This window comes from Urocitellus parryii, chromosome 7 (genome assembly GCF_045843805.1).
Source record: "Urocitellus parryii isolate mUroPar1 chromosome 7, mUroPar1.hap1, whole genome shotgun sequence".
Taxonomy (NCBI): domain Eukaryota; kingdom Metazoa; phylum Chordata; class Mammalia; order Rodentia; family Sciuridae; genus Urocitellus; species Urocitellus parryii.
In genome coordinates this window covers 47,556,337-47,568,863 of record NC_135537.1, presented here as the reverse complement: position 1 = coordinate 47,568,863, position 12,527 = coordinate 47,556,337, and the positions used below count along the sequence as shown (strand labels likewise).

Below are 12,527 nucleotides of genomic sequence, written 5' to 3'. Positions count from 1 at the left end.
TCTCCTGTAGTCCCAAGTACTTGGGAAAGCTGAGGCAGAAGGACAATTTGAGCTCAGGAGTTTGAGGCCAGCCTGGGCAAAATAACAAGAACCCATCTCAAAACAAAAAAATAAAATTTAAAAAAAGAAAAGAGAAGGAAGAGGAGAATAGAAAGGGGAAAGAAAAGAGGAAGGAGAAGGAAGAGGAGGAGGAGGAAGTACTGGAGGTGGAGGAGGAGGAAGAGGAAATGATTAACTATCACATTAGAGGATGACTTCTTACACTTGACAAGAGGCATTGTGGATGCCACCTTTGAGGCCCAAAAAGATGAGCAACAGAGCTGCCTAACAAAGGTTGCTCAATGTCTTCTGATATTGCCTCTCTTCTTTCTGAAAGTGTTAGGTCCCAAGACATTAGTAACTCCATTTTGGTTCTGGGACTCTTATCTTGACCAGAAACCAAAACATAAACTGCCAAGAAATAGAAACTTAAGATACCCTGTTCCCATACCCTCCCCCCACTCCAAGATCCCTAAATTCAAAATCTGTTGTTACCCAACCACCTGCACCCAAAGTCAATTCTAGCTTGCTGTACCTAAGGTCATTTCCAGCTTGCTTTTGTTGCTTTTCCAAAAGATATTTAAGCTTCCATTCTGCGCCTTGAAGAAGGACAGCCTCTGTCAAACCTTTGCTTGAACTCAGAGCTTGTGTCTCTGGTGGATATTTGCATCAGCTACCTTAACAAAAAGGACATCTCTTAACCCAGATCCTTTAAAACTCTATACTAAGTAGAGAAATTTTAAAAAATTGAATGCTACCAGATGAGGGTGTCTACTGGAACACTACCCACCCCTTTCACACAATTTTTATACATACAATAAACACAGATTGTAAATGGGTCAAATTTTAGTACAGTAAAGACATGGTAAGATTGTTCTTCTAAGGCACCTCTGAATTTAAAGAAAGGCAACCAAATGAAGATCAGTTAAAAACTTATGCTTCTAAAATAACAATTAGGTTAAAAATATATACCATTAGAGGGGAAAAGCTAACAGAACAAATGGAATCATTCTCTAGAGCTTCAAATCAGCACCACCACCACCACCCCCAAAAAAAGACTTAAGATGAAGAGAATGCTTTTTTTTATTTTTAATCATCAACTTTTACAATTAGAGCAGTGCAAATTCAGTAGCAAAGGGATGCAATACAGAAAAGAAAAATGAGAAAATGCGATAGCATCAATAAATCAAACTATACTAACTGATTTAAGTTTATTACCAAACAAAACAGAGCTTTAGTGATGCATAATTATTTCTCTATGAATTTAAAGTCAGGTACTGTCTTTTACACATATTATTTCATTTGAAAAAGTTGTCATGGGAATTTCACTGTTAATATCCCATAGTCTGTTTTGTATTTTTTGGAAGGCTGTTTTTTTTAAAATATATTTTTAGTTGTTGATAAACCTTTTATTTATTTATTTATTTGTTTGTTTGTTTGTTTATTTATTTATAGGTGGTGCCGAGAATCAAACCCAGTGCCTCACACATGCTAGGCAAGCTTTGTACCACTGAACTACAACTCCAGCCCAGAAGGCTAATTTTTTTAAGTATCTACTTCTGTCTCTTCATCAGATACATCAGGAATGCAAACATTAAATAGTAATTGTAAATAGCAAGTCATCTTCTCAAACCAAACCAACTTCAATTTAAAATATACTAAAGGTATGTAAAACAGCAATCCACTGAGAAGAAACAAAAAGACATAGATATAATGCATCTTGGGAGACTTTACCAATGGTATCAAAACCATGCCCAGGCTGATGGCCATTGTTATGAATGTAAATGGCAAAAACACCTGAAAAGAGCAAAAATTTAAAGAATAATAATTAGATATGAATATTCATGTGTGACACATACATATTTATGTAAACAAAAAATGAGGCATAAATTAATGATAGAAAATAGGCTAAATTGGCTATTGAGTTAGATAAAGCAGGCTTAGAACTTTTGATCAATGTCTGAATAAGAGGAAATGATTAAGACTCTAATCTGCAAGGTTAGGTTGGAGGGAATGGACATGTAGCCTTTGATTGTTCGGGCCTGGAAATAATTATGACCATGTGCTGGTAAAATAGCCATCTGTTGATCTAGATGGCATGAATTTGTTCAGAAGGAGTTTCTAGGGCCAAGGGAAAGTCACAACCATCTTCCCTGGAAAATACTTCAAGTTAGTAAAAAATTCAAAACAAAAACATAGAGACCATTTAGACTCTCTGTTACATTGGTAAATACTGGTAAGTAAAAAATTATGACTTTATAAGCTCAGCATATTAAGAAAGAAACCAAAAACTTAACTCAAACAGTTCTCCCTGGTTTTTTGTTTGTTTGTTTGTTTGTTTGTTTAGCCAAAAATCTTAAAGATCCATCCTTGGCACCTGCTTTGTGTTAGGATTAGAGAGATCCTATATTACCCATTCTAGGGAGATAATATCAGTCATTTTTGAGATGAATTTATACCCTTAAAATACAACACATCTAGTCACAATTTATGAAACACTTTAATGAGAGGGTCCTTCATTTCGGGCTTTAATGAATGAAGAATCTCCTCCTAATTTCAAAAATACCCCTAAGATAACGATCATCCTACAGCTCAACACTAGTTGTCAAATAATTGAGAAAGGAAGAAAAAGCACTAATGTGGGAAGACAAGAAAATTTTAACCTTGTACTTGGCCTTCCTTTTGTCACAAACATAAGTCAAATAATAACCATTAATGTCTGACCCTGGATTGTTAGCATGCCTTGGCAAGCTACAATATACAACATATTAGCATATACAACATTTCTAGGAGGCAAGTATTATGCATCCCCATTTTAGATATGAAGGAATTGAGGGTCAGAGGCTAAATAACAAGATAAAGTACAGCAAAATGGTGAGGAATTGGACTTGAGTCCAAGCTCTTAATGGTTATACTGTTTCTTGGCGTATTACAAATTCATAATTGATTCATAGCTTCTCTTTAATTTCGTCTAACAGTGTGGGTCAGAAAACAGCAAAGAAGGGATAGACTGAAAAGATTCAGGGTGTGAAACCAGAAGGATAGAAGACCTTGGGGAAGCCCCTCCAAGGGGCAACATGGACATCCATACCATACATCCATACATCCTCTCCCAAGGAAGGATCCTCTGGATGCCACTATGGAACAGTTAGCACACTATGGTTTTTGTGTCACCTGATTGTTTCAAGAGATTACAACCTGCCTAAAGGAAGGTGCCAAGTCTTAATTTCTTTCTCAACCCAAAGAACCTAGGAAGGTGTTTCCAATATAATCACTTCTTAATAACAAATATTCAAATACACAACATTGAAGTGGAGGCTGGATGGAAGAAGTAAAGGGAGAACTGGAAAGATGGCTGTCAGTCAATCAAAGTTGTGATGATTGGGACATTCATTTCTTCCTCCCAGAACAGTTTCTTTTATTTTGTTAAATACTCTGAAGAGACTGCCTAGTTCAAATCTTGGTTTGAACCAGGACCTTTACAGGAACTAGCTCCATGCTAGGTGAGCTCTGGTAAGTGACCTAGTTCCTCTAAACTCATTTCCTTGTCTGTAAAATGGAACAGAAGTATCCACCTTTTGGGGTTTTTTTGTTTGTTTGTTTGTTCAGTTTTGGTAACAGAGATTGAACTCAGGGGCTCTTAACCATTGAGCCACATCTCCAGCCCCTTTTATTTTTCGAGACAGAGTCTCACTAAGTTGCTTAGGGCTTTGCTAAATTGCGGAGGCTGGCTTTGAACTCGTGATTCTCCTGTCTCAGCCTTCCAAGCTGCTGGATTTACAGGTGTGCATCACTGAGCCTGGCTAGTATCCACCTTTTGTATTATTGAAGGGATTAAAGGTGATCATCCAAGCAAATCTTTGCTCATACTACCTAGCCAACCAAAACTATTGTATTAATCTGTTAGGACATCTTTCCCCATCATATCCTTTATGCTGCTAAGTTTTTGCTTATATCTTTTTCTATGGTTAAAGTACTGTCTCCTCTCCTGTGAAATGTTTCATCATCTAGACTGAAAGTAAGTTTAAAAGTAGCAAAGCTGAAATGATGAAATTAGTTAAATGATCAAAATCAGTTAAATGATCAAAATAAGCTGATGTTTCAGAACAGTAGATGTCATCCTTTGTGATCTCACTTTGCCTCTTCTCTTTCTCATTTGCTGAATTTGACCCCAAAAGTGGAAGAAACTTGTTTGTATAAATAGCTACATAAGTAAACCAAGTAATCTCTGGTCAAAAGACACATAATGATCTGTCCCATCACCCAGAGAATTATCTTTCTAATGAACCATTAGATGGAAACTTACAGTCTTTATACTGAGTAAAGCCTATCCAATAAAATTTAAAATAAAAATTAAGATCCGATTATCCTTACGTATTTCACAATTTGCTGAGTAGTAAAACATCTACTCATAGGTGTCCTGACTATAATCTTCAAATACAGTTATACATAATATGTTTTATTTCACATAGAAAAAAAATATTTAGAAAACCCACTTTTACCTTATAAGGTCTATGTAGATTCGGCTCCTGGTATCTCAGTTTTAGTATTCCCATCATTGTTAATACGGTCCATATAGAAATCATGAAATAAAGATTGTTTATCAGTTCAATTAGGTTTGTTAAGACAATCACAGTGGATGCTAGAGCAACAATTAGTAGTACAGACATTAGTGGAGAGGAGTGAATGTTAAGTGTATTAAATAACAAAGGCAGCTGGCCTTGTTGGCCTGCAATATATGTCACTCTTGTTGAGTCAAGCACATTAACCAGAATGTTGCTATATAATGAAGCAGAAATAGCAAAAGGAATAATCCATGTTAATTGGGGGATCATTCGATCAGTCCATGTAATAGCCACAGCATCTGCAGAGAAACAAAATACATGAAAGGAAAAGTGTTAAGAAAGAGAAATGAAGCATAAGCCTTTTAATAATATTATTTTATTTAAAAACAAAAAATTTAAAGAGAATAGAAATTTGTTTTTGTTATAATGTCATATGCATATGTCCATTTTAGCCTCATCACAATTTATCATAAGTGCTTATGGTGTTCATGTCTTCCCCAAAAGACCAGGAAATTTTTGAGGTCAAGGTCCCTCCATATCTTTTCTACAAACCTAGTACTTCACTCGCCAACAGACATAGAGTGAGTTTTCAATAAATACTTGTAAAATGAATTGGTTTTATTGAACAGATGATTGAAGGCATGCTTGTTTTCTAAAACAAATATGCAGAGTGCTGATAGATACAGTCAGAGAAAAAAAAGCACAGCACAACCCTGTTGCCCCAGGAATGAGACTTACCACACCACGGTGTGTAATAAAATACTCAGAAAAAAAGAACCAAGTACACAGAGAAAATAAATTGCACAAGAATAAAAACATGTATGACTTTTGGGATTTGTCTAAATTACAGGCAGGTGACTCTCAGCTAGAGGTCATGTGGAAATGTCTGAAGACTTTTGGTTATCACAACTAGCGGGGTAGAAAGTTGCTACTGAAACCCACTGGGTACAAGCCAAGGATGCTACTAAACACCCCACTATGCACAGAACAGCCCTATACAATAAAGAATTGCATAGTCCGGGCTGGAAACGTAGCTCAGTAGCACAGCACTTGCCTAGCATGCATGAAGCCTTAGGTTTGATCCCCAGCACCACACACACACACACACACACACACACAATATATGTCCAAAAATGTCAATGGAGTTGAAATTGAGAAACCCTGCTATACATGCTACAGATGAATCTTTAGAAAATATTCTTTTTATTTTCCTTCTTTCTTTCTTTCTTTTTTTTTTTTTTTTTTGGCTTAAAGGTGAAGAGACCTTATAATACCAATTCAATAAGAGGCAATAGGTATTAAAATCACCAATGAAGATAAACATAAATTGTTGATGAAAATCCACTTGAGTTCAATTTGTACTACATGGATATATACTAGGACAGATTATTCTATCACAGAGAAACAACTTCTCAGTTTTTCAGCGGAATAAGTACAACAGGGCCTAATGTCCCTGGGGGTAGTACCCTCTGGGATTACACTTTGATGTGTAGGTAGGCTGGTTTCCAGGGGAACCTCCAGGACATCAGTATACTGGTCTATATAACAAAAAGACTTTTCAAATGTGACAAAATTAAAATATCATCGATGCTTATGTTCTCAAGATCTTTATTTTTAACCCATTTTTAATAGCTTCAGGAGTCATGTTGATTTTCTCTTTGATACTATTCTATAATAGTGGTTAAAATATCTCTAGTTTCAGTTCTTAATCATTTCAAAAAAAGTATTGTTAATTGTTTGTCCAGACTTCCACATAACTACACACTTTCAGATACATTTTTAAAAATTTTTTTCTTGTAATGAAAAGTAAATTCTCCAATTTCCTAGTGAGTGACCTACAAATGTAGTAGGTTATAATAGGAGGAGAATCCAGTGCAGCTCTCCCAGTGTGGCTGGCAAAAATAATACATAATCTTCCTACATAATTTTTATCCCTCAAGTGATTTTTCTCTTTTCTACTCCTTTCCATGTGCCATTTTTTCTTTTTAAAATTGTATCATATATGCTTTTGTAAAAAGTAAAATAGCATTGAATTCATGAATTAAAAAATAAATGTCCCTCTCCTCAACAATTTCTTATTCATGCACCCCAAATGTAACTACGTTAACATCTCTTTGGATCCTATTCCACAAATTTTCTACAATTATACTGTAAAAGCATCTATGAGGGGTGTGTGTGTGTGTGTTTATACTTGTGTGCCTGAATGTTTGTATGTGTGTGCTTATGTGTGAGCATGCTTAGTCTCGCTTTTGCTCACTTCCCGAAGTATCTTGATTATATTTACATCCATCTAACTTATATCCATCATTCACATCGATCTAATTATGTTGGTGAATTCTCAATAAATTAATTTATGGACCCATTCCACAATGGTGGATTTGTAGGATATTTTCAGGTGTTTTTTGTTTGTTTGTTTTGTTTTTTGCTAATAAAAAGTCATGCTTTAAATTTTAATAATCGTATTATTCTCCTCAAAGTAAATTCTTAGAAGTGAGACTTGTGAATCCAAAGATATAGACACTGTCAAGTAAGAAAAATATTATAAAATCACTCTCTAAAAATGATTGTATCAATTTGCAAATAATTCTTATATTCCCACTTGAATTTCTAAATTTTTAACCACCTCTGGGTGTTTGAGACCAGCTTTCTAGAAGGTATGTCTGAAGAAGAAAACCTTCTTAGCTCTGTCTGCATACAGTTTATTTCCTGTTAAGATAATCTTGTCCTGTACCAATATTCTCTAGTCTTAAATATGTCATCAAAACCCCAACAACACTACTGTAAGCTCTCCTGTCAGAATGTGTTAGCAGGGCTTCCAGAACACTGAAATCCTAGGGCTGAAGAAAATGGAACCAGGCCTCCTCGCTCCCACGTTTCCATACACCTTGTTCTAGATGGTGTCCCTTCTTTCCTCACTAAAGAATATTTCCTTTCTTCTAAGAAAACAATGGATGAAGAAACAGGTCAGTTCTCCTACACTGACACAGACAAAAATGTCATGTGATTAACAGCTTTGGTTCTTTTACCACATAAACCATAGAATCTAATATTTATTACTGCTTGGCATAGTTTTTTCAGTGTTCCTCAAATGAAATGTAACAACCAATCCACATTGTATCAGAGATATCCCTCTGCATTTAGAAATTCTTCACATCTTTCTGATATACCCGTTTGAAACAAATGCAGCCCCCAATCCTTAAAATTTCTAATTCTTTTGTTGGTAACTTTTCTAACTAATTATACAAATTACGCACTGCACTAAAGAAAATCTGTTAAATTCAGTGTAAAAAAAAAACAAAGGAAAAAAATCACAGTACTATGCCAATTGATCATGATTGTTAACTATCTTTTTCTGTTTTATGTGAGAATATCATATTTTCTATCAGTATTGCATTATAAACATTGTTCCTTTAAGCATCGTCAAAAATATTATCTTTTATGGGTTTTTTGTTTTGTTTGCAATACTGGGAGTCAAACCCAGGATCTTATGCATGCTAGGAAAGTGATCTACCACTGAGGTATATCCCAGACCCTTTTTAAGTCAGGGTTTCACTAAATTGCCCAGGCTGGCCTCGAACTAGTAATCCTCCTGCTCAGCCTGCTGAGTTGCTGGGGTTGCAGATGTGCACTGCCAGTCCACAGTTTCAGAATAGTCTTTTATGTACTTTCCCCCAAATTATGTGTTTATTACAGATTTATTGGATATTTTGTGATCTTTAATTTTTGCTGCCACACTTAATGATGTGATTGATGGCCATCCCTATATAGATATTTTTCATACATAGTTCTAATTTTCTAAATTTGAACTTATGCAGAAATCTAAATTCAAAAATACTAATTCAGAATTTAAATGGTCTTAGATCTGTATTCCTGAAAGAGTAAGAATTATAAACCAAATTACAAGTGATTATAGTTAAAACACTTCATGAATTTTCCACACAAGCCCAACTATTGTGCCACCTACAAAATTGCTGCCACCATTACAAGGCTTGAAAAGGAATTAATCCTATAGGTGCTGGGTGACAGGCTTATCTCAGAAGGTGATAAATTAAGGTTTAATGCTTGTGTGAGAAAATTGCTAGATTTCCACTTTCCCTGTATTTCAATTTCTTTTTATTTTTTTATTCCTTAAATCTGCTATTTTTAAATATCTGTTTATTTCTCTAAAATTTTCTTATTCTTTTACACTGTATTCTACAATGTGAGCTTTAAAATGGTAATTTTTAGCCAAATTTCCACTATTTTCAGGGTCTTTTACCACTATAAATTTTAGAGTTAGAGTTATTAAGTATGAACTCCATTATTTTACATATTAATTATATGCATCAATTAATCATTAGTATTTACTCTTTTAATGGCTAGTATCGCCCATTTTAAATTTATCATTTCTTCTTGTCACATAGAAAGATATCAAGAATCAAATGCTTTGAAAATTTTAGTAGATATAAACACCGATTGTACAATGTCACTGTGATAAAAAGCAATCTTGAAAGGAATAATTAATTTCTTGAATTTTACATCAGAATTACACAAACATTTTCCACATTATCAGAAAATGTATAGTCATGCTTTTAAACATGAATCTCCTTTCTAAGCCAAATCACACTCCTCAGAACTCTGTTATTAGAAAATTACAAGTGTACTCTATATATAGAATAATGAAGAACAAATAGCAGTACTGACTGGTAAAGTGATACTTAAGATGTGCTGAAAGGAGCAACACTTTATTTATTGCCTTAGCCGTTTGTGTACAAACCTGAAGAGAGAATTTCTCTGGGTGTCAGAACAGTCAGGTAGGAAATGTTAACCAGTAAAAACAAAACAGTCACCAGAGGTATTGCTGTAAATATGCATTTGGGAATGGTTTTGCTGGGTTTCTTCAGCTCCCCTATAAAACATGAAAGAGCAAAATCATATCTAGCAAAAAAAAATCATTTCTTAAATTTATCTTTAAAATTGTTACACATTTCAAATATTAGGCAGGATTCTTCCTCCTCTACACACACACACACACACACACGCACACACACACAAACACACACACACAGAAGCAAGCCACTACACACCTATCCCACTCCAAATTTAGAGCTAAGTGAAAAAAAGGGAAAGTTTCCCAAATATTTCCCTTAGATGATAGTTTTTTGAACATACAAAAATCAAAAATGAAATTTGAGCCCATAGTGTCTGGACCATTTGGGATCTACCTACATCTTCGTTCTCTTCTAGTAGGAACCAGGCACTGAGTTAGAGTAGTAGGAATAAAATAGTGATCAAAAATTCCATGAAATTTAACCATTAAACAATCACATAAACGAAAGTTAAAATAAGGACTATTTGACCATCTGGAAAGAAAGTGTTGTGGGATATATCATGTGACAATTTGATGGTCCCATTTGCCATTTCTGTTATAAATACACAGAATGGCACTTTTTTATTCCTCAAAAATGTCATGCCCTGGCTTGCCAATGTGGCCATTCTCTTATGTGGAATGACCTTACTTTTCCTAGTTGCCTAGATGATCCCTACACAGCACAGCAAAATTACTACTTCTTCTGGGAAAGGAAAAGAGGAAACTATCCCTGGTTAACAAAATTGACTTCTTAAACATTTGCAAGGCTTATTTTAAAGAGAATTAAAGAATCAGTCATAGATTTTTCTCTCCCTTTCCTTTATACCAATAGTAAGTGCAAAAGGCGGGGGGGGGGGGCAGGGGGGAGGGGGCATGCTTTGGCATCATTGTAATGGTTTTTCTAGAACACTGTTATTTTCAAATGCTTTTCAATTTGTCACACCATTTTTCTCAATTTTGACATTCTCTAAAAATTACCCCAACCCAATGAACTCAACAACTCCAGACTTGTTTACACAATGTGACCCTCTGCCCTGATCACTGGCAATAGAAACAGGTGACATCCTACCCAATGGAAGCCAATCATTTCCAATATATAAGAAAATTTCTCTCAAGCATTTGAAGCAAAAGTCAACAAAGATTAAGAGAATCAAGAGAAAAAGAATGAAATGGTTGTTAAAAAAAGAAATATTAATTAAGGAGTCTCATATTTGTGGTCCTAGAAAAGAAAGGTTAAAAAGAGAAGTTGTTCAATAAAGAACTTTGGAATACAAAGGAAAAAAAAATTAAAAGTAAGTGGCAAGTATGAGGCTGACCGGAAAAAATATTGAATCATTTATTTAAGATAAAGCTCAAAATACAATAAAAAAGATGTGCATTTCATAATGTATACAATAAGTCAGGGCTTGAGTTTTTTTTATTTTTTCTCAATAGACTGGTAATTACCTGCTATGAACGATAAGTTTCCCCCGCCTGAAAATGCAAAATATCCTTGGAAGATGGCTTCTATTATCTGGGAGATGTCTGGAAACTCACCATCAAAAGCATTCTGAAATCTTTCTACATTCTCCTTCTTGCCTCTCACCAGCATGAACACTCCACTGAGGGAAATAAGGCCAAGTATGGCCACTTTCAGCATTGTGCTTACCATCTGAAGCCAGGCTGCTTCTCTCACACCTCGAGAATTCAGAATTCCCACACTCCACAACATGGCCAGGGCTAGACATTTCTTTGGTAGTTTTGGTGTTAAGCAGCTGGGATAAAAAGGTTGGATGCTGTACTCAGCAAGAAGCAGGGCTTGGGTAGCAATTACCGCTGGCCCCACGAACAAGCTTGTCCAAAGTGTCAGGAAAGCGATCAAGGGGCCAAAGCATCTCTTGAGAAAATAATAGTGAGCTCCACTGTATGGGAAGGTTATTCCTATCTCTGCAAAGCAGAGAGATTCTGTCAAGGACAACACGGCACAGATGGCCCAAACACACAGGGAGAGGCCCACGTTCATGCAAGTATACTCCAAAACCCCTTTAGGAGACACAAAAATCCCTGCACCAATTATATTAATAATTAAAAAGCTTGTGCCCCTGAAATATCCAAAATTTCTCTTAAGCTGTATTTTCTTCTCTTTATCCATGGTAATTGAGGAACTTTTAAAATCTGTATAAGTTACCTTTGCTGAATTTTCCTGCCTATATTGCTGAAAAGGATGGATTCTCTAAAATAAAACAGTGCTGTCCCTTTTGTGCCACCCTCACTAAATACAGTCTATTTTCAATGATTAACATAGTATAAGTGACACATTTAAGGGAAGAACAATAAATTACTTGTGAAAGTTAGTTTAACTTGTCTTTTAATTATTATCAAAATAATACATTCAGATGGAAAAAACGGAATTTCAAACAAGATGGTATTTTTGAAAAAGAAGCTTCTTTGCAAAACTTCTCAAAAACAAAACAAAACAAAACATTTCCAGAGCACTGTTTTTAGCTCTAAGGCTAGTGCTCTAAGGCAGATCTCTTAGTTCCTTGAAAAAGTCCCATTTGCAGGGCATAGGTTGCTATTTAATATGAGTTAGAAATTGCTCCATGGGAAAATCCCTATTTGTAGGTCATCTCTCTGTCATTATCTAACACAGCCATTGCCTAAGGCTACAATACCAGTTGAGAAAAACAGAATGCAAGACTGGACTATCTGGAGGAAATGTCCACAGGACCTTCAAAAAGTTCTGGCATATTCCTGAAGATTTAGAAGTCTACATGTATATTCAGAGATGTGCAAATTCCCAGGAAATATCTAAAAGAATTCTATATAGAGCAAAACAATTTTTTAAAGTTGGAGGAGACAAAAACATACTCCAAAATAAACAAAAGCTGAAGGAATTCACAACTAGCAGATCTGTTCTAAAAGAACTACATCAGCCTAAAAAGATGACATAGATGATAACTAAAATCCACATGAAGAAATATAGCATCAGTAAAGGCAACCACATATATATTTAAAAAGCAATATAAATGTCTTTTTGGTAACTACTATGTTCTCCTGAATTAGAACACCGAAGTTGATAGTCTTCTAATGCA

General features: G+C 35.1%; 1 protein-coding gene across 1 annotated transcript; it reads right to left on the bottom strand.

Moving 5' to 3' along the window:
* Positions 1–1,584: 1,584 nt before the first annotated feature.
* Slc7a13 (solute carrier family 7 member 13) lies at positions 1,585–11,584 on the bottom strand. Its single transcript, XM_026384624.2, has 4 exons — positions 10,900–11,584; positions 9,361–9,492; positions 4,542–4,903; positions 1,585–1,836 (listed from the first exon to the last, which is right to left on the bottom strand). Exons 1-4 carry the CDS (start codon positions 11,582–11,584, stop codon positions 1,585–1,587), a joined length of 1,431 nt encoding a protein of 476 aa, XP_026240409.1.
* Between the last annotated feature and the right edge of the window lie 943 nt (positions 11,585–12,527).

Excerpts from the sequence above, each read along its gene's own strand:
- Slc7a13 (XM_026384624.2), bottom strand. The coding sequence starts at position 11,584 with ATGGATAAAGAGAAGAAAATACAGCTTAAGAGAAATTTTGGATATTTC. Across the intron at positions 4,904-9,360 it reads CAGAGAAATTCTCTCTTCAG|ATGCTGTGGCTATTACATGG; the intron begins GTTTGTACACAA and ends GTTTCTCTGCAG. Across the intron at positions 1,837-4,541 it reads ATCTACATAGACCTTATAAG|GTGTTTTTGCCATTTACATT; the intron begins GTAAAAGTGGGT and ends TGCTCTTTTCAG.